Below are 22,826 nucleotides of genomic sequence, written 5' to 3' on the forward strand. Positions count from 1 at the left end.
TGAAGAAAGGCTGAGAGAGTTGGGGTTGTTCAGCCTGGAGAAGAGAAGGCTTCGGGGACACCTTATTGCAGCCTACCAGTACTTAAAGGGGGCTTATAAAAAAAGATGGCAGCAAACTGTTTAGCAGGGCCTGTTGCGACAGGACAAGGGGGAATGGCTTTAAACTAAAGGGGGGTAGGTTTAGACTAGATATAGGGAAGAAATGTTTTACACTGAGGGTGGTGAAACACTGGCACAGGTTGCCCAGAGAGGTGGTGGATGCCCCATCCCTGGAAACATTCAAGGTCAGGTTGGACGGGGCTCTGAGCAGCCTGATCTAGTTGAAGATGTCCCTGCCCACGGCAGGGGGGTTGGACTAGATGGCCTTTAGAGGTCCCTTCCAGCCCAAACTATTCTACAATTCTATGATTCCCACGGGTAGAGCAGCCAAGAGAAGACACAGGCAGATTCACAAGATGTCAGATACTCTGAGCCACCTGCATTTTCATGTAATTAATCTGGACATACATTTTTTAAATAGCAGCATAAGAAATTTTATCTGCTTCCTCTAGATAGTCCAGAAAGTTTACTAAAATCCAAAAACAGATCCCAGAACTCTTGACTCAGTTTAATCTATACTCCTTCATCCACAAGAGAGATTTCTGGTTCTCAGGGTTGAGCCATGGGGCCTTGTTTGTGTATAAACAACCCCTAGAAGACCAATAAACTACATTCAGGAACATTAATGAAGCAAAAGACAGGAGAAGGCTCCAGCGTTCAGCTTTGTTTGAGGAGTCATATTTGTCCTCTCTTGCTTGTCTGTTAAGTGCCTGAGCCCAGCTGCGTGGATGCTCAGAAATGAGAGGCAAAGCCTAGAGGAAAAGCCTACAGGGTATTATCTGACTTGAACTCTACTGTATGTCAGCATCTTAAAGAAACTGAAAATGTACACAGATGGCCATAAGGAAAAACTGATCTGGCTTGTCCGTGGCTCTGTACAAAGTTTGCCATTCTAGCTAACATTTTTGATGCAAGGTAGATGAATCAACAAAGCACTAAGGAACATGAGTGACTTTCCCAGCATCCTCCTTCTAAATGTTGTTTCAAGAAGGGATATTAATTTTATGTTATGAGGCAGGCTATAAAGGATTCACACAATTCAAACCACATTCAAACAGCTTAGTAGAATTTTCTTCGTTCCCAGTTCATTTATAAAGATCAGTCAGTCATTCCTTTCTATACACTTGTGACATTGTAACATCCCTTGTCTATCTTGCCAAAGCATTTCATTGTTGGTGTAAAACAGAGGTTGTAAGTGTGAACTGCACCACGCACAACAGCTGCCTAATCTCTGTCAAGACCTTCGCATGTTACCATTGGCACATTGTGATTCCTTGTTGATATTGAGCATTGCGTGTTGACATTTTTCTCTCTCGTTCTCCCTACAGCACTTTTTACAATGGGAGGCAATGGTGACGGGCAGCCATGCAAATTTCCCTTTAAATTTCAAGGCCAATCCTATGACCAGTGCACAACAGAAGGCAGGACAGATGGATACCGATGGTGTGGAACCACTGAAGACTATGATAGAGATAAGAAATATGGATTCTGTCCAGAGACTGGTAGGAGGAATGTTGTTTGCATAACACAGTCTAATTTGTCATTGTTTTAAGCAACAAAAGTCTCCTTTTTTACACCTTCACCAGAGCATACAAAAGTTGATGAGTTAGGTGCAATTTCAGCATAGGTGGCCAAGGAAGTAACTAGAACAGGAGCAATCTGTGTAAATGATACGGTATGCCATAGCACACCAAGTTTATCAGGGATACACAAGCGTCATTGAACCACAGGACTAAATGTCTACCGCTGCAGGATAATTACAAGTAGATTACAATTTGTTAATGGCCCTGGAAGAGAAGTCTCATGTCATGGAAGAAAGCATGAATAATATTTTAGCTTAATACTTACCATTTACACTTGAAAAAGGAAATCCTGTTTAGTATGTTAAGCTTGAGTTAATAGATCTTTTCAGCAATTTAGAAGAACTAAGTGAAATGGTTTAGCCAGGAAAAGAGATTTCCGCTTTCTTCACAATTTCTTATACTTTTTAACTTGATTTTTAGTACATAAAGGAACAGAAATTAATTTCTAGCCTTGTATAGCTTGGCAGGTGTTCAATTTTAGGATACAGACTAGAGCCGTAAGTATTTAGACTGTTATAAGTTAGCTATGGCAGTTCTAAAATCCCAGGCCTTTAACAGAGCAAAGGTGAAGCTACATTCACCCTGTAGCACCCTGAAGCGACATTCAAACCTACATGCACCCTGTTTATTGAGTCTTTTGAAAACACCCTAACCATTTGCAATAGGGATTTAATGTATTGGTATTTGGCTTCCTGTTACTATTGATAACCGGGTGTAACCCTTGAATTTTACCTTACAGATGTTAAAAAAAAATTAAAAGAAAGGATCAATTTCATTATAACTTGCTACACAGTTAGGAAGAGAAAAAAAATCAAAAGGATAGTTCAACAAACAAAAGAACCAATATATCTAGAATCAATATATCCAAAGTCCTAGGTAACACAGTCTCTATCACTGGAACCAAGAAATACACTTAATTCAAGCTTCTTTTCAGCATAAAAGGTTATTGCTGAGGTAGCTGTGTTTTCTTTTTTTTTTTTTAAATTTCTGGCTTATTAATTAATAATAATGAATGAGAAATAAATAATAATAAATAATTAGGGACACAACCAGCTTTGCCTCTGTGTTACTCTCCTGTACCTTCCCAGAAGACAGACCATAATTTGAAAGGAACTGTAATTGCCAGGTAACAGTGTAAATGAATTTAAATGTTTTATATTCTTTTCATATTCTGTTTATGATACCTACTTTAAAGTGTAATTTTAAATTTAGTTTCACCCTCTTCCCTTTAGAAAATACTTGTACGTGCATATACAAATGTTATTTCTTACATATTACTACCATACACTACATAGATGAGAACACACTCAGGGGAAAAATTTACAAGTTTTTGCAAAAATACTGGTTAAAGAAAAAAAAAAAAAGTCATCCACGTTTGATATCCTTTTCTTTAGAAAATGTTTAAACCCATATGCCTTTAAACTGTATCCTGCTGTCAGCATAAAACAATTCCTCAATTTATTTGATATGACTTCTCTTCTGGACCTTTTGGGGTTATTTTTACTTCAAAGCTTATACTTCAGTGGGACATCTACTAGCCAGGTGGATACTCAATAGCCCTTTAACCTTTCTGACACTAAACCTACCTTTGACCTATTTGAGACACTTTAAAACATCACCAGGAAAGACCATCAAAATGACAACACAAAGATACTTGCTACGCAATCACCTTCCACAAAACACAGTTAACTGCTGCTTTCTCAGAGCTATGAACATAAATCCGGCGCTCATTCTTATTCCCCCCAAAACTATCGGCAAGTTCATTGCAATGGCAATGCCCGGACTTTTTCCTTTTTTTCCTATGTCAGACAATTTTCTTTTCAAATATTACTTTTAATCTTACTCCTCATATTCTTAAGAGGATTGCAGATTTTCTGCTTGCTTTCTGTTCTTAATGTGTAGTTTAGGAGAAGATGCATCAGCTTAATCTCACAAAAGGGATTCCCTTCTCACTGTGTTTTTCTGTCGTTTTCCACAGCCATGTCAACAGTTGGTGGAAATTCAGAGGGAGCCCCTTGTGTATTCCCCTTCATCTTCCTTGGGAATAAATACGAGTCCTGTACAAGTGCAGGTCGCAATGATGGCAAGCTGTGGTGCGCTTCTACCAGTAGCTATGATGATGACCGCAAGTGGGGCTTTTGTCCAGATCAAGGTAGCACAGTTTGTCAGAGCAATACAATGGTAACAGCATACTGACCACACCGATGACATCACACTTACGAGGATTTCATTCTCATACTTATCACTCCTGTCTGGTTACAGTACTTCTCCCCAGCCCGAAATCTGAGCGAAAACCCTACATTTAAATGTGAGACTATTGTTTAAGAGTCAGCCCCAGAGCTCATCTGCTTGAAACATTCAGATTTTCTAAAATTATAACAATGAAGTATCTTTCCAAAATATAAACCCCAAAACCATTAAATAAATAAATAAATGGTTTTCTCATCACCAGTTTTTCCTTCCAAGGCTAAAACCACAAGTACTATAGTATTTCCCTAGTATGTAATAATTATACTCTGATATTGGCCAAATTAGGAACAAATGCTAAATGTAAAAAATTAATATATTTTTGACTGATATTGCTGAAGATGAAAAACGTTTAAAAAATGAGAGAGACAGTATAACATTTGTATGGTGAATATCAGTTTTTAAAATTATTTTGATTAATCTTTGTCCTTATTTGTAACATGGGTAAAATTAAATATAGCAAAAGGCTTTTTACACATTTACAAACAAATGCTAGAGTCAGGTTTTTCTTTTAGGGGAAAAATAACTGCCAAATTTCAGAAACTGTTTGGGCATAATTGATAAAATGTCATCCTATAATAAAAGGGGTTTTTTTAACCTAACAATATTTGGTACAACAGTACCGATTCAGGCTCTGTTCACAGACACACAGATATACAGACCTGTTTATCACTTGCATGCCATTTCTTGATCCACGTTTGATATCCTTTTCTTTAGAAAATGTTTAAACCCATATGCCTTTAAACTGTATCCTGCTGTCAGCATAAAACAATTCCTCAATTTATTTGATATGACTTCTCTTCTGGACCTTTTGGGGTTATTTTTACTTCAAAGCTTATACTTCAGTGGGACATCTACTAGCCAGGTGGATACTCAATAGCCCTTTAACCTTTCTGACACTAAACCTACCTTTGACCTATTTGAGACACTTTAAAACATCACCAGGAAAGACCATCAAAATGACAACACAAAGATACTTGCTACGCAATCACCTTCCACAAAACACAGTTAACTGCTGCTTTCTCAGAGCTATGAACATAAATCCGGCGCTCATTCTTATTCCCCCCAAAACTATCGGCAAGTTCATTGCAATGGCAATGCCCGGACTTTTTCCTTTTTTTCCTATGTCAGACAATTTTCTTTTCAAATATTACTTTTAATCTTACTCCTCATATTCTTAAGAGGATTGCAGATTTTCTGCTTGCTTTCTGTTCTTAATGTGTAGTTTAGGAGAAGATGCATCAGCTTAATCTCACAAAAGGGATTCCCTTCTCACTGTGTTTTTCTGTCGTTTTCCACAGCCATGTCAACAGTTGGTGGAAATTCAGAGGGAGCCCCTTGTGTATTCCCCTTCATCTTCCTTGGGAATAAATACGAGTCCTGTACAAGTGCAGGTCGCAATGATGGCAAGCTGTGGTGCGCTTCTACCAGTAGCTATGATGATGACCGCAAGTGGGGCTTTTGTCCAGATCAAGGTAGCACAGTTTGTCAGAGCAATACAATGGTAACAGCATACTGACCACACCGATGACATCACACTTACGAGGATTTCATTCTCATACTTATCACTCCTGTCTGGTTACAGTACTTCTCCCCAGCCCGAAATCTGAGCGAAAACCCTACATTTAAATGTGAGACTATTGTTTAAGAGTCAGCCCCAGAGCTCATCTGCTTGAAACATTCAGATTTTCTAAAATTATAACAATGAAGTATCTTTCCAAAATATAAACCCCAAAACCATTAAATAAATAAATAAATGGTTTTCTCATCACCAGTTTTTCCTTCCAAGGCTAAAACCACAAGTACTATAGTATTTCCCTAGTATGTAATAATTATACTCTGATATTGGCCAAATTAGGAACAAATGCTAAATGTAAAAAATTAATATATTTTTGACTGATATTGCTGAAGATGAAAAACGTTTAAAAAATGAGAGAGACAGTATAACATTTGTATGGTGAATATCAGTTTTTAAAATTATTTTGATTAATCTTTGTCCTTATTTGTAACATAAGTAAAATTAAATATAGCAAAAGGCTTTTTAGTAACATGTGTAAAATTAAATATAGCAAAAGGCTTTTTACACATTTACAAACAAATGCTAGAGTCAGGTTTTTCTTTTAGGGGAAAAATAACTGCCAAATTTCAGAAACTGTTTGGGCATAATTGATAAAATGTCATGTTATAATAAAAGGGTTTTTTTTAACCTAACAATATTTGGTACAACAGTACCGATTCAGGCTCTGTTCACAGACACACAGATATACAGACCTGTTTATCACTTGCATGCCATTTCTTGATGAGAAGTAAGATTTGAGGCCTAGATTGCAAGTTTAATTCTTCTGTGCTTAAAAAAAAAGTCTGATTTTATTTGCTACACTTCCTTTTTTCACAGAAGTATTAAGACTGGTCAAAGTCACTTGCATGTGAGACAGCAGCAAACATCAGCTGTTTTAGAATCAGAAGTTTTAGAATCTCTCTAATGAAATGTCATTTCTGGCAATATGTATGACATTCACCATTGGAAGCTGTAAATACTAATTATGATATTTATTACTGGGAGATTTTTGATGGGCAGCAAGGAAAATAAAATTGTAAGACTATGAATAACCTGCACGGTACACTTTTATTTAGATGCAAGCAGCTAATACTACCTTGCTATGTTATTCAGGATACAGTCTCTTCTTGGTCGCTGCTCATGAATTTGGCCATGCTATGGGATTAGAGCACTCTGAGGATCCAGGAGCTCTTATGGCCCCTATCTACACCTACACCAAGAACTTTCGACTTTCTCAGGATGACATTAAAGGGATCCAGGAGCTATATGGTAAAGTCCTCTGTCGTCAGCAGAACTCATCAGAAAAGCATGCAGCACAGGTTGAAATTTGGGACTTGAAACTTGCAGTAAATTACATACCGCACAATACCACCAATGCCAGAAACATCCTCTGTTCCTTTCTCCCTGCTTTTTTTGTGTTATTACCAGGGCTCCTACTTCAATCAAATATCACAATTTAAGGATGAGGGGTCACTAAATTTACTGAACTAAGAGGAGCCCCAAAACTCCCCATAACCAAACCTTTAGATGAAAATTTCTAATGCCTTTACTGGGACAATGAAATTCCGTGCTTTTCTCTAGCTTGAAATACCTGATGCAGGTGGTTTGGGGTGTTATTGTCTACAACACTCTGAGCTTCCCAGATTGCAACTCCCTGTAAGAGGGGAAGGACATTGTTTCCTGTACCGTCACAATAACATTTACAGATAGTGTGTAGGATCTGATACTTCAACGTAAATGTATTTGGCAAGCTCCTGAAGAAAAAGTGGATTTAAGTATTTCTATGTTGGTACATCTTTAAAATTTATTATTTTCCCCACTGATACTCTTAGTAAAATGCATAAGTATTATTATGATTAAAGTTCCTTCCATGTATATATTTTCTACTTTGCGGAGGCACAAGTATACTACAGTCAATTAAGCAGTCAAAGAAAATCTATACCATTTCTCTTTCTGTGCTTTTCACTCTTCTACTGAGATATCTTCCTAATTGTAAGTGACCATATTCTACAGTATTCAACACCTTAGAAATGATAATAAGAATACACCAAAATGATTACTACGTGAGACACCTTTTTATCAAAAATCTGATTTGAATCTTCATTTTTTCCTTGTTCTTGGCTGCTTTAATTAAGACTGGGAATTAAGACATGGGCAAGGTTAAGTGAATTTTCTAAGCTCGCACGGAGTATCTTTGATAGAGTTCAGAATTTAACCCAGTTCTCTCAAGGAACGTTTCAAAACCTGAGACAAAACTATCTTTCTTGCCTCTTTATAACTGATATAATCCTTTACAAAGTGCTTTCTATATAAAACAAGTATTCAAAAAAAACTTTGTTTTCTTCCATTATTATTATCTCAAATCAGCTACACTCCACTTTGTTTCATTCAGTAAATCAACCTGAGGTCTAAGAAAAAAGGCAAATGCCTCATAAGGCAATACAGCAGCAGCCAAATAATAAAACAAAATAAAATAAACCCGATGGCAAAGTGCATGTTCTGAAGAGCACATTTTGATTATTGATGAGGGCAGAAAGATCATACAAATGGCTCAAAATGCATCTTTGTAACTTGCAAAATACTGACACTTGTAGAAAGAAGAGAAATCCACTTTGACATCTCTCTCAGCAGGGTGGCAGATAATTCTGAATAGAAGGACTTTGAAATGCATTTCTCTTCTTTTTAGAAGCCAGCAAAATAAAAGCTGTAATGTTAACATTTGAACCCAGTATAGTCACTTCTGAATATCTTTCAAGTTAAATAGGCAGCTCAACATGGATAGACACTCACACAGGCACAGTGTCCTGAAAGAAGCCACACAGCAGATTAAGGCAGGACTGGAAGCTAAGGCCTTCTCAGCTGTACTCCACCACCCTTCTTCTGAAAAGATTTTATTATAAGGTTTTTTCTCCTTCAAGCACTGCCTCCAAATTATTCCCCTTCTAGAAATTATCGTAGTTCATGTTCTCTGTGTAACCTATGCAGCACTGTATTTCAGTGTAACAGAATATCTCTGTTCACTATTACAGAAGTATCGACTGATGTTGAACCTGGACCAGGGCCAGGACCAGGGCCAGGCCCACGTCCAACCCTTGGACCTGTCACTCCAGAGCTCTGTAAGCACGACATTGTATTTGATGGAGTCGCACAAATTAGAGGAGAAACATTTTTCTTCAAAGATAGGTAAGTGAGATAAATTGCTTATCAGTGGGGCCTCAAATGAAGGAATCTGTCAGACCCATTTATCAAAATCTAGAAACGTATCATCTGGCACAATCTCTGCCCTTTCTTTTGTGTGTTCAGAGACAGCAAAGTGTCCTAATCAATTCCTAAGGGAAAGAGATGGCAAATTCTGGTTTTATGGTTAAATAACATGGCCTTCTTTGCCACAAGGGTACACTGCTGGCTCACGGTCAACTTGGTTTCCACCAGGACCTCTAGGTCCTTTTTCACAAAGCTGCTTTCCAGCCAGTTGGCCCCCAGTATGTACTGGTGTTTGGGGTTGTTCCTCCCCCGGTGCAGGACCTTGAACTGGCCTTTGCTGAACTGCATGAAGTTCCTGTCATCCCATTTCTCCAGAGGTCAAGGTCCCCTCTGGATGGCAGCACAACCCTCTGGTGTACCAGCCACTCCTCCCAGTTCTGGGTCATCAGCAAACTTGCTGAGGGTGCACTCTGCCCCATCATCCAGATCGTTACTGAAGATGTTAAACAGTCTTCTACCCAGTACTGATGCCTAGGGTACACCGCTAGTTACTGGCCTCCAGCTAGACTTCATACCGCTGACCACACCCTCTAGACCCAGCCAGTTAGCCAATTTTCAGTCCACCTCACTGTCTGCTTATTTCACCCATACTTCAACAGTGTCTCTATGAGAATCTTATTGGAAACAGTGTCAAAAACCTTTCTGAATTGCTCTCCCCTCATCTACTAAGCCAGTCATTTCATCATAGGAGGATATCAGGTTGGTCAAGCATGACTTCCCATTTGAGAATCCACGCTGACTACTCCCAACCACCTTCATGTCCAAAAGATTGTCTGTAATTAGAGAGAGGTGAGATGATTATGCCATAAATTCACCTTTTCTTAGAGCTACTCTCAAACTTCTTTGAGAGTCTGGAATTTTCAACTTCAGTCATTATTTTAGGCAGTTTTGTAGTGGTTTTTAATTTCTGGTTTCTGCCCTACACTGGGATTGCGCATGCCAAGATGCTATGACAACGAGTGGGCTGGTGGTAGTTCTAGCTAAAGTCAGGACAAGGAAATGCCACAAACCTCACAAAAAAAGCCTGTTCTCATTATATGTTCTGCCCAATTTTACAGATTGGAGAGCAAAAATTAACCCTGGTGTCAGCCCTGCTGGCTTCTGTGGAGTCACACGAGGGTTGCTCAAAAGGGTGACGTAGCTGGGAGACACATCCAAACTTCTAAATGCTTATGCAAACCAGATATGACCCCGAAATCTTTAGAGATTTACCCATCTGTAATGTTAATCACAAAATTAGCAATGGAAGAGATGCATTAGCCAGTCTATTGCCTGCCAAAGAAGGATTCATTCCCTATAAAATATTTCCGGAAGCCTTTTGTAGCAAAACCTACAAGGATTATAATTCAGCAATGGAAACCCCATCACTTTCAGTGGAGTAGAGCTCTGGAGGCACTATCCTTCCTGATTTCATTTCATATAGTCTGCACTCTGGGGGAAAGCTTCAAATCTGATTGCAGGAAAATTTCCAATCTCAACTTCTAAAAACACCCCTCCAAAAAAGTAGTTCATCCAAAGCTAGTGGCAATAATCTCAAATGCCTGTTCCACCATGGAGACACTGTTTTAGCAAATCTTCAATTTTAGCATAACTTTCGTTATGATAGGCTGGTCCAAAGAGGTTCTGTTCCTTTCCCATGTTCATAAAGATACAATCATGGAAATCTGTGAGCAAAGTCTTCTCCCTGAGTAGTTTAATCCAGGTTGAGTCCAAAATCATTAAACAGTATTATGTCACTCATGGCTGCTGTAATAACACATCAAGGACACTGGTGATTGGGATAGGCTTCAGGTGTGCAAAGCCTCCAAGGCAGAAGACACAAAAGGCATTTTTGATGCAAGAGCAGAGACATTCCTGATAAAATGAGGTGGCTGCACAGCTGCAGCTCCCACTGCCTTTGCCAGGGCCTGTATTACCCAGCTGCTCAGCAATGAAGAGCATCTCCTAAGGAGTACGGGACTTGGCAGCACCATGGTGAGAGACACTAAAGCTCCTTTTTCTCTGCCATAAATCAATGCCCAATTTGAAATCATTTATCCTCAGTTACTCTGAACATTCTCCCAAAGCCACTGAAGATCTGGGCCCACGCAGATTCACTGCGCGTGCCTAAATCAAACACTGTCTCCTATCATATAGAAACATATACAAGCATCTGAAGCTGAGGGAAGTATTACAACTCACCTGTTCATTGCTCCTTGCCAGATGTCAGCTGAAATTTAAAAGGAAGCAGGAACCAACAAACAAGGTCCCCTTCACAAAAGAGCAATTTAATAGTTATTTGTATCTCCTGGTGGTGTAAAGTCCAGCCATCTCCTCCATATTTAAATTTTCAGCTAGAAGATATGAAGGATTTATTAGTATGCTGCACAGTTTAACTCTACTCACCAGCTTTTCGTAACAAAAACTCACCGTCAATTGGGCAATTTTACAGCCTATGGTATACAGTAATTCCTTCAGTGCATTTCCTTCTAGTTCCCATCTACATGATACCCAGAATAATGGTGCTTTGGCTTTGAAGTTTGACTTAATGTTTGTCACAGGCTTTGTGTTTTAGCAATGCAGAAATGGGATTTAAAAATTGTGGTTGTAAGAACATAATATTCCCCATTTCTATTACACCTGCGAGGGGCAAAAAGGATTCAACACGTTTGTGGAGACACCTTTTGTACTATTCTTCTTGGCCCCATCAGTGGCAGACTAAGATTCCTTACAATCCAGTGATCCCTAATGGCAAGAAACAGCCCTTTCTTGGCCATGAAATGGCCCCACAGTACCAACAGATCAGCCTCACAGAAAGCCAGCACTGGACCCTTCCACCAACAAGCTGCACAGAGCTGGCCCCACCACCCCGGCCTAACAAGTTTGCCAAAACCAGTGCCCACTTTTGCTAGCATAGTCATCAGAGAGCTAAAGTATTCACCTCAGCCCTGTGCCTTCAAAAGGAAAAACATTCTCACAGCAGTAAAAAAACGTTTCAAGATCCGCAGCATTCACAGCATACTGATCCTCTTTTGCTCACTTGTGGGCCTTGGTTTTCAGCCAGACCTCAACCTTGCTTCTGCTTTTGTAAACTGGTAATCACGCAAGGCTCAATTCAACAAGAAACAATTTGAAATCTACTCCTAAATCAGCAAAGCGATTCAGTATTCTATATGACCCCAACAAAACAGAAGTAGTTTGCATTCAGATACAGTTGGTCGAAGAACTATGCAAACACCAAAACAATCTGTTCAAACTGACTTGTGCATTATCTAACATGCAGCAAATGCAGACAATTGTTGAATTGTTTTGCTCTGGAATGGCTTTGCCTGTCAGTCTTGCAGCTTTCCAAATATCAGGCAAGCAGCATTATGACTCACTTTTGGAATTCAAAAAACAAATGTCTATCATGTGTCGTGTGACTTTTATGATTCATGAAAATGACCATAGCATCCAACTGTCATATTACACAGGCAAAAGGAATAAATAGCAAAAAGGAGGCCAGATCAGATTAATATTTTCAAAAAAGCATTTTTCCCTCCCCCCTCAAACCAAGGAAATAAAAGGGAATTACTGGAGGTGCTGTTGGCCATAGAGAACAGTTGAGCTTCTCCACTAGGCACAGAATCCTCCAAGCAATGAGAGTGCCTGAGTACAGCATTTACACAGATGTTTTTGTTCTGAAAGTGAACAAAAATTCAAACTTCTGAAGTTTACCAAGACATTAAAAAAGACCCACTGATTTAGTCCCTTTATATAACTGCATGTAATAACAACAACAACGGCAAATCTTGATTATGTTAAAATAAAATGTAAAATACTTACTGTAACAGAGTATTGAATCTGTCTATAAATGTAATATTAAAATTTAACCTGAATGAGTTAAGACATTTTAACACGTTCAAAGTGAAATAAGAAAGCCAAATAATTAATTTCACCATTTCCTCAATAAGATGAGTAGAAATAGAAATACCTCCTACCCGATTCAAAAACAAAAGAAAATTCAGCTTTGACAAAGTTTCCCTTTCCACGAGAAAACCTCACCATTTTAACAAGTCCCTTGAAATGTGTGCTTTAATAAAAACCTGGTGTTCAAGTCTCTGTTGGCTCTGAAAAGTTCGGAATTCATGCAGATAGTAATTATTAGTGCTGACTCAGCCATAAATCAGGTTGAAATTTGATTGAAAATACCGTAACTTGGATTTTTAAAGGAGCTACTTTTATGAATGCAGTGTTAGAAAGATTTGTTATATGGATTTCCATTTCATGTCATATTGGATCTGCTTTTCTGTCTAAAAAGAGATGCATGAAACAAACGTTATTACCTTTTACAGCCTTTCATATGTGTTTAAACAGTGTCAAGAGCAAGAGTAACTAGCTAAATGCCTTATGCCTTGCCTCTTTTTTTAAATAAAAATTATGAGTTATGCTCAGAGATATTTTTGTACATGTTAAAAATATATATGTATGCAAAAAGAGAGTAAGTTAACATATTACTATCTTAATTATTAGTACCATATGTCAGGTTACATTAATACGTATTTTTAATTAAGAGACAAAAAACCAATGCACTTGCCAGTTGTACTCCTCATATCAAAAACTATAGATTATCATAATTCAGTATGCAGCAGCTAATCATACTTGCAAATGCATTTCAAAATGTTTTACTTATCCTAGCTAGCTCTGTTTGCAGTCAAACATCTGTTGATAAAAATACAGCCATTTATTAAATGAATCTAGGACTGCTCCTCCAAGTTTTAGGCAAAACCAAAATTCAGTTTCCGATCCTGGGTTTCTCAAAGGTGTAATTATTCTAGGTAGGAATGGGTAATGACTATTTATACTTTGCAAAAAATAAGATGCCAGTAGCACACTGAGCTTCAGCAACATAATAATGGTAAAAGCTGTTTGACCTGAGAATTTAACAGCTATAGCTTGGTGCAAGAGCGACTCCACCAGCCCGCTGATTTTTCATTTTATGACCATGGCAAAACTTTTGTTCTATTGGGGAAAAAAGTTGTTCATTCTATGGAGGAGGAAATAGTGCCATTTTTAATACAAAAAGCCCTCAGCACAAAGCTCTGCCATTTAAAGATAATTACAGCTTTTTAAAGCTTAAATCAAATGATGATCCTACTTATACCTAAAATAGACAATAAATTACTCTTTGCATTTCTCTAATGAACATTTTTAGTGCTAGCAGTTTCTTTTACAGCCAAGCTCACTTCCAAACAGTTTGATATACTGTTATTAAATTTGAACTTTTAGTCACTACAATAGTAATTGCAAGAGCAATTCACGGAATACAAATCTCTGCTTTTGTCAAACGCTCATCCATCTGCTCCATACACAACAGCAGGAGAGCTCTAATAGTTTAAATGCCTTGTAAATGAGTTTATTTGTATACTCAAAGCACAGAATACATTTTGCCCCGATGCGAAAAGCAACAGGAACTCCAAAGCAATCAGTGCAAGCAATTTCACCTGCAGTCCAGCATGCAGCTTATTGTGCAACTGTTTTAGCAGCATGCTTCTAAATGAATGATTTGTCTTTTCAGTCACTGTAGGAACACAGTTACAAGTGTGTGTTGTTGCTAATGTGTGTGTGCGCGCATGTGTGTGTATGCACGCTTATGTGGCCTTTGCCAGAAATGATGAGAAACAGATGTGCTGGTGAATTAGTTCATTGTAAATCTCGTACAATTTTCTGTTCTGCTAAGATTCATGTGGAGGACTGTAAACCCCCGAGGAAAACCCACAGGTCCTCTTCTTGTTGCTACATTCTGGCCTGATCTGCCAGAGAAAATTGATGCTGTCTACGAGGCCCCTCAGGACGAAAAGGCTGTATTTTTTTCAGGTATTGGTTTTAAGTTTTAAAATGTAAGTAGCCATTTGCATAAGTGTTGCATTCGAGCTCAGTTTCCTCTGAGTTGTAACTGGGCCAGGGAATGGCCTGCCTAAGAGCCAGTATAGCCAGCAGCTATGGGTGACAGATCTCAAACATCCCACGCCGAGGATTTTAGGACAAAGGCTGGATCTGAAGGACTCTGAACAGCATTCAGCCTCCATTACAACAAAGGGGAGCTATAAGCACCTAGAAAGATACATTCAACAATAAGCAAGACTAAACAAAAGTCATTATTTAAAAAAAAAAGCAACAACAGTGGGAGCTCTGTTTCATCAGTCACTGCTTTGTTTTTCTTCTGTTTCCTCTCATTTTATGTTACTGTCTCTGTACATGTTGCTTGATCTTTTTTCCCCCCATGCCTTTCCTTGTATCCTCCTCTTTTGCCAAAGACTGACTTCCACTTTCGTTTCCAAGTATCTGCCTTGATGGCTCATCAGGCAGAGGATACAGGCGGACCGTGGGAGCTGCCTCCATGGGAGAGGAGGATAACAGGAAGCCCCACTCTGTCCATCATAAGTCACACATACGGCTCAGCTGTACTGGCCAAATTAGTGGAGCTAGGAGGCTGTTTTCAACATGAAAAACTGAGCCAGCAAAAACTGGGCTCCAGTATCTACTAAAAACACGACTAAACATCTCCAATCACGTAAAAACCATATGGCCGATGCTGCTGTACATTTTCTGTACAGGAGGGGAAAAAAGTAATGATAATCTATTCCACATGTCTCAAAGGCCATTTGCTTTAGTTTACATGGGGAGGAAGCTTAAAGTTTTTTTTCAGGTAAGCCAAAACACTTTAAATATTGCATATACTATATACAATCCTATTACATCTAAACCTCTCTTTATAATTTCCAGGAAAATGTAACTAACCTGCTTTTAAAAAAATAAATAAGAACTATTAAACAAAGATTGGTTTGAAAGTTACGTGCAACCCAACTATCTTAAAATACTCACTACTAAGACCCACCCTTTGCTCGTGAATGGTGAAATAGTAACTTCTCAGGAACTCAAGTGCTACACTTTACACTTTTCTCATATTAATACCTTTCTTTCTTTCCCGCTAGCACAAAATCAAAGAAATGTCCTTTCATGAATGAATCTTTCCGTGGCTTTCAGTGAATCCAGTGAGAGTATTTACTAAGTAAATTATAATTCCATGTAAAGAATGCAGAATACTAGTACATCTTCCACTAGTACATATTTGGAGAGACATTAGAAAATGTAGTATGACAAAAGACAACAGAAACAGGAACTCTGGGCAAAAACTTCCTGTTAATCACTCAATAAAATCGCTCCACAAAACAAATCATGGGTGAACGCGAGCTTCTACGTTTGACCTTCAGGTGCAATCGTGGGTGAACACGAGCTTCTACATTTGACCTTCAGGTGCCCATGCCTGGTTTCAGACCATCTTCATCATACAAAAAATTACCAATATTAACTATTTAACATAACCCCAACTGTACTAAGACAGTGTCTGCCTCAAAGATGAGACAGCTAAGAAGGGAGGAAGCAAGAGCACGCTGAGGTGATGACTTTTGCTGAGAGGCAAGCAACACTTAAGAGGCAAAAGCAGAAATTGTAAACACAGTACACCTGCACTGTAATCTAGTGCTTCACAGATGGTAAAATACTAGAAAGACTAGTAGTACATTAGTGAAATAAAAAGTTGCATAAGAAAGCATAAAAGAAGAAATACTCCTCTGTATCTGATTAATAAACAGTGTTTGCTTTGTTTTCTCCCCTACTTAGGAAACGAGTACTGGGTTTATTCAGCCAGTAACTTGGACAGGGGCTATCCAAAGAAACTCACCAACCTGGGACTACCCCCTGATGTGCAACGTGTTGATGCAGCTTTTAACTGGGGCAGAAACAAGAAGACATACATTTTTGCTGGAGACAGATACTGGAAGTAAGATGCATTGAAATGGTGATGGTACGCTGTTAGCCGAGCTGCGTCTCTAGGGCTGAAAGCACACTGAGGTTCAGGAGGCAGGAACCAAACACAGGGGTTTCACCCTTTGAGAATACAAAATTCACACTGACAGCAGTGGTGCGCGAGGATGCTGAACCAGGGAGTATGGCTAGGAAAGCGCTTCAATACTGCAGCGGGAAACTAGGATGTATTTGAGAAAACAGCTTGCAAGGGAAGAGGATATCTAGGAGTCTCCGTCAGGCTGCTAATCACTAACAACCCATCCCTCAACCCCTATGTACCAGCAACTGCCCCACATCAGTCTCAGGCTCTTAAGAGGGGCAAGCTGTCCCTACTTGTCAGCTCACAACTGCTGGGAGAAAACGCTGAAGGAATTCCTTAAAAATGGGCTGATCTCCAATTGCTTGAAGCCAAAGACTGACCAGATTGCCTTTGAAATTCTTTCACTAAGCCATCAGGTTTGGAGGCGCTGGATGTAAGAGAACAGCAGTGTGACTAGCAAAGCATGCTGGGGATGACTGTAAATCCTTTCAGCAGCTGATGTACCAGTCACACACATTTGCTCTACTAATAGAGTTGGCACTGAGGAGATCTGACGAAACCACAAGTGTATCTGTTAGTACTTTGGGAAAAATTTTAGCTTCAATTCATTTTGACAGTCTCTACAACCCTTTTCATGTTTCCAGTACATGCTCAGAGAAGTTTTTGTTGCAAAGAACACCACAAATATGGTATTCCACAAATGCATGTAACTCTGTATTTGCACTAAGGTTCCTGTTTGAAAGACTCTATGAGAAGCAAAATATGATGCAACGTAAGCAACCAAACTCAGGTGACCTGCTACCACGCTCTGTCCAGGAAAGATCTTGGACTCTTAGATTAGGAAGGAATGTCTTTAAAATGTCTCAAGGCTATTACTGTGGTAGAAATAAATATCCTACATTACACCTGATGAAGAGTCTACTAATTGTATTTAATAGAATTTAATTATCAAAACTGGCAGAAGATTTGGCACAAAAGATCATCTTAAAAAGCAGAGGCACTTCGGTGCTTTGAGGAACACAGAGTTACCTCTGTGCTGCCTGTCAGAATGGCATGAGAACAAAACAGACACACTCACTCCTGCTTTCACCAGAGGTCTCTTCCAGGAACAGGACTTTACTTCAGGAATGCAGACATTACACAACAGGCTGAAAGTTGAACCATTCATTAACTGACAATTTAGAGGAAAGTTAAACATCAGAAACACCCACCAGAAATCTAAAAGATTCGTCAAGCTATAAGGGTTCCTTCTGAGAGATGCTTTCTATAAAATATCAAAGGAGGTCTCAGTATAATTGAGTCCATTTTATGTGAACATTAATTTCATGTTATGATCAAACTGGATGAGTGTCTTTATTATATCCTAATGGCTGTGGATTCCTGTAAGTAAATAAAATACCCTTTCACAATTGCCACTTAATCATAACTTTCAATTACTTTGAGGACAGTACTATTCTCCATTATCTAAAGGAAAAAAAAAAGAACTTAAAAGATAAAGAATGTTATTAATTTTTTAACGTCGTATTGTAGAGACCATCTTAAACATTTGCAAGTAGTTCTGATACAGCCATTTGCAATACTTCAGATTCCTACCAAAACCTACAGACTATGAGTTAGCAAAGCTGCTGGTCTCCTCTGTACCAACAGCTGTTTTGATTAACTGTACTCCAGGGCTTCCAAGTTATTCATCACTCTAATCACAGACAGTATTTCTATCAAAGTACCTTATCAATTGCAGTCACTGCAGAATGCATAATTTATTGTTAAGGAATCAAAATAAGCTTAAGTGATTTCTATCTGTGTAAAGAAGAAAGCAAGCAGTCGACAAATAATTTGGAAAAAAAATGTATCTCTGTTTAACACAGATGCTATAACCCTGAAGTACGTGGCTGTTTGATTTTATACAAGGACTCTGCCACATGGAATCAAAATAGTTACATACCATAGTCCTTCCTGTGCCATTATCACACTTACTTTAAATGGATTTTTTGGAAGCCTTCTCCTCTCCCTCCTTCCAGCCCCAAGCTATTTTAGTGTTATTATAACAAGATTGTTAAGCAAAGCGAAGTTTTGTGAGGGAGAGGAAGAGGAGCTGGCTCAGATTCCACAGCTGAAGTTTTAAAGCTACCCAGCAAGGTACTAGATTTTCTTTAAATATCCAAGGAAAAAATAGTAAGTAATTTAAATTAATCATTTAAATTTATTTTGACCAACCTATTGCTCATCTGTACTGGTGTAACTTTGGATATAATCCTAGTAGTTCCATACAGCAATGAGGGAAAGGTAACCTGAGATACATACAGATATGGATAAATAGAAGTCAAGAACATAAATACTTCCCTCCCTCCAGTACTAGTCAAAGACGACCTCTCTGAAGTCCACTGCTCCTGAAGAGGTGCTGCTAGGGTGACTGAGGCCCCACATGCATTGGAAGCCTGGTTCAAACCATATCCCATGTCACCGCTCCTCAGGACATCTCCACCCCTCCTGCTCAGCACCGACTCCCATCTATGAAACAGAAAAATGGGGAAACCAGGCCGCAGTCTTGCTCCTTCCATCTTCACTCTCATGGACCTTGCATCCCTGAGACATTTATTCCCTCTATATAGAAAGGGAGATCCTGGATTACTTGTTTGTGGGAATGTAAAACTGGCTTTGCACAAACGTATCTTTGCATTCTACAGTGGAAAGCACACAGAGTAAATGAAACAACTGATCAACTGCAGATGTAGATACAGACAGACCCCCTCTCTTCTGAAGGACACTGCAAACTAGATCCGACTTCCATGGAGTTAGGTGGATTTACATCAGCTGAGCTTTTCCTCTTTAAAGCATAGATTGTGAAAGCCATTGGGGTTTTGGGTCCCCCCCCCCCCATAAAAAAAGAAAAGCATATATTTTTAACTTGGCATTTATCTGTTGATCATCACTGAGAGAGAGACTGTGTGAAAATAATAGGGGTTTTCAATGAAATGTTAGGGAAAGTAATTAGTAATTTAATAGCGATCCATCAATTACATGGACTACAAGCATATTTCAAATAAGATTTTAAAAAGATAGCCATTTCAGATTAAAATCTGCTATCTTCAGATGTTGGCTGCTGCCTGAAAAAGTTACCTTTCCTAGAATTATGTTTGGAATTTTAAAGCTACATTTCTGAAAAGGGTTTTGCTTAGAAAGTGTATTTTCAATTCAGCAAGAATTACATTTCCAAAAGGAAAGATGTAACATTTCACAGGGTTTTAAACGAGTCAGGAATAATTATAATGAAATAGAAACAATGTTACAATCTCAGTTATTATATATCTGTTTGATTGTTTTATATAGTCACATTTGCTGAGGAGTCCCTGAAAAATTATGTTAAATTTTAACATTAAATTCAGATTTGTAATGCAGGGATATGATTTTCTTCAGGTACAATGAAGAAAAGAAGAAAATGGAGCTTGCATCCCTTAAATTCATTGCTGACTCTTGGAATGGAGTTCCAGATAACCTCGATGCTGTCCTGGGTCTTGGTGATAGTGGTAAGCTGTAATTCTCATTTAAGTCACTAACAAGCTCTCTTATTTGTCCGCTGTGGAACTTACTTTATTTTCTTGTGGCCCATGAGTAGGAGCCAAATTCCCATTCAGATTTACAAACTATTGGTTCAAACAAACTTTTTTTGTCTCTTTTTTTTCCCCATTAAATATCAGTTGATAAATACCCTACTAACCACAGTTTAAACTTTTAAAAATGAAACATTTAGGGAATACGACATCTCCTGAGAATTTTTATCCAAGCAAATAATAGTTATGCTAATTTCCCTTTTCATGAAGGTCATTTAATTTCAATCTGCTACTACTCTTTATCCTTTACTTCCTTGATGCTGAACACTTTGCAAAGCTTAACAAGGCAAGAAACAGCTTTTATTAGCATCTTTCCCCTTTTCTTCCTTGCTTTTTCTCTTTTTTTTAAAGGCTATATACTGTCTTGTTTAAGTGTCTCGAAGCATCTTATTGCTTTCCATTGCTATGTTGTACAGGTCTAGAAACCTGCTATACAAATGTCAGACAGGACATCAAGGAAAGTAATCTGTGATGCAGTCACTTTTACGTCAAGATGCCCCTGAGGCTCACATCTGGGTCCATGCTGGTTTCTAGTTTGAGCATGAGGAAAATTAGCTCTGTGGAGAATTCTTTCTAGTGTAGTCTGAGACAGAGATTTAAAGCGGCTCCTGCCACCCAATGCCTGATGCACAGGATGTCCTAACACCAGAAGGCATGACTGGGCCAGACCCTGTAGCCTGGAAATTTCCCAGCTTCTTGACAGCCTCATAGGTTCCTCAGTACCAGCATGCAGTCACAGCACCATTTCAGCATCACCCTGCTCTAGCACAGCCAGAACTCGAGTATGATAATCTCCTTGATCACAGGCACAAATGGGTTGTATTTTGCTCTTTTTTTTTTTAACATCCTATCAACTGCAGCTGAGAGCCTGGCCCACAGTTTTAAGTGGCCTCATATTTTGCACAGATATGCATAAATGTCTGGAAGCGCCGCTGATATCACATGAGTCTCAACTCGATTACATTTTCAACATCTATTTTGCCAGCAAACATTTCTTCCCAGAAAATTCTGGCTCACAAAATGGTAACCTGACTTCAGGCTCCATTTAACAAGACCCCTCTTCTCCAGGACGGGAATTTTTATGTATTTTTAAAATAAATCTTTTTTGTTGTCTAAAAATATTTCGGGAAATAAGTCTTCCAGTTCATTAAGCTTCATGAAATCAACAGACAAAAAAAGCTTTGATCAAGAATTATGTGCTCCATAATCTGAGTATGCTTTTTTATTTGCCTTCACAGGATACACCTACTTTTTCAAAGATCAGTACTATCTACAAATGGAAGACAAGAGTTTGAAGATTGTTAAAATTGGAAAGATAAATTCTGACTGGTTGGGTTGCTGAACTGTGTGAGATATTAATAACCAAATATTTACTTTTTCGTTATATGCCTTATCTGTAATTAGAAATAGATCTGAATGCTAATTACTGGACCAGTCTGGTACTGGCACCAAAACATTAAGTACCAGTACTGTACACATCAGATAATTTAAGAGTGTTTGCCTCCTCAGTATACAAAAGATGTTTACGTATATATTCTGGTACAATTTTTCAGTTTTCATGCTAGTCATAGTAATGCTAGTAACAGAACATCCATCAATCTTTATTCCCCTGGTGCTTAAACAAAGCATTGAAACCATTGGAGACTGGATCACGCCCCTGTGTTATACACAGCCCAAACAGGCTCAAATGAGATGTACCAGCAGTGCACTTTGATTTTTTTTTTTTTAAATACAACTCTGTTATAAATAGATGGTTTGTCTTGATGTTTTTCACCCTCTTGCGAGTTTGATCATTACTTCCATTTATTTACATAATAATACAGAAAGACTGTCAAAGGCACAGGTTGCCTCAGGATTTGATTTGTGTTGATGCATGATGGAATCATGGCAAGAAACTGTGTTAAAGTATTGTTTTAAAGTACTTTTTATTTTAATACCTTAGTTAAATTTAGCAATTTGCTTCATGCACTTTGTTACTACTATATAACTTGTTTATATGGACGGAATGACTCAGATTTTTGAAGTCAATGCGTTATACATAAAAGTCAAGTATTATTGTTTAACTTGTTTTATTTTTCTGTTCTTTATAATATTGAGGGTTTGTTCGGTTAGGTTTTTTGCTTATGCATTGGGCAACAGAAAATGTTCTTTTCACAATCTGATGGAATATTTCTCATTAAAAAAATAAAACAGACAAGAATGTCCCACACAGGAAATGCCAACGATACAAATAAAATCAAATTACACTGTCAACACTTCTCATGGCCAGGCTTCCTTGTATCATTTGAAATTAGAAATTCAGTAGCATGTTACAGTGAAATACCTGTCAAAGGAAAGACAATATTACCCCAGTATATAACTGCATACTGGATTTATTTAGAAACCGAGGTTATTTTCTCTGTTAGTTCTAAGATGCAACTGCAGCAATTTACATTAAAGAGATGATATGGTCCCATGCCGCCGCGAAGTCCGCTGCCTTCTCAGAACAGTTTACATGCCTGTCTATTATCCACGCTCTTTCTCCCTATCAGCAGGCTACCTCACCACAACCCAGACAGGAAGAGTCAGCATAGACACAGCGGTATACATATCCTATAGGG

The 22,826-nt window shown here is 38.4% G+C and overlaps 1 protein-coding gene across 1 annotated transcript in view; it reads left to right on the plus strand.

Moving 5' to 3' along the window:
• The window catches only part of MMP2 (matrix metallopeptidase 2), a 39,621-nt gene extending 17,142 nt beyond the window's left edge, over positions 1-22,479 (plus strand). The window contains exons 6-13 of the mRNA XM_009276729.1: positions 1,428-1,601; positions 3,661-3,834; positions 6,601-6,756; positions 8,517-8,670; positions 14,450-14,586; positions 16,393-16,552; positions 20,033-20,142; positions 21,465-22,479. Coding sequence (XP_009275004.1) covers positions 1,428-1,601; positions 3,661-3,834; positions 6,601-6,756; positions 8,517-8,670; positions 14,450-14,586; positions 16,393-16,552; positions 20,033-20,142; positions 21,465-21,568 — 1,169 coding nt within the window. The 3' untranslated portion in view covers positions 21,569-22,479. The remainder of the gene's footprint in view (positions 1-1,427; positions 1,602-3,660; positions 3,835-6,600; positions 6,757-8,516; positions 8,671-14,449; positions 14,587-16,392; positions 16,553-20,032; positions 20,143-21,464) is intronic.
• Positions 22,480-22,826: the final 347 nt, after the last annotated feature.

The sequence above is a fragment of the Aptenodytes forsteri genome, unplaced genomic scaffold, assembly GCF_000699145.1.
Source record: "Aptenodytes forsteri isolate BGI_AS27 unplaced genomic scaffold, ASM69914v1 Scaffold33, whole genome shotgun sequence".
In the NCBI taxonomy this organism is placed as follows: Eukaryota; Metazoa; Chordata; class Aves; order Sphenisciformes; family Spheniscidae; genus Aptenodytes; species Aptenodytes forsteri.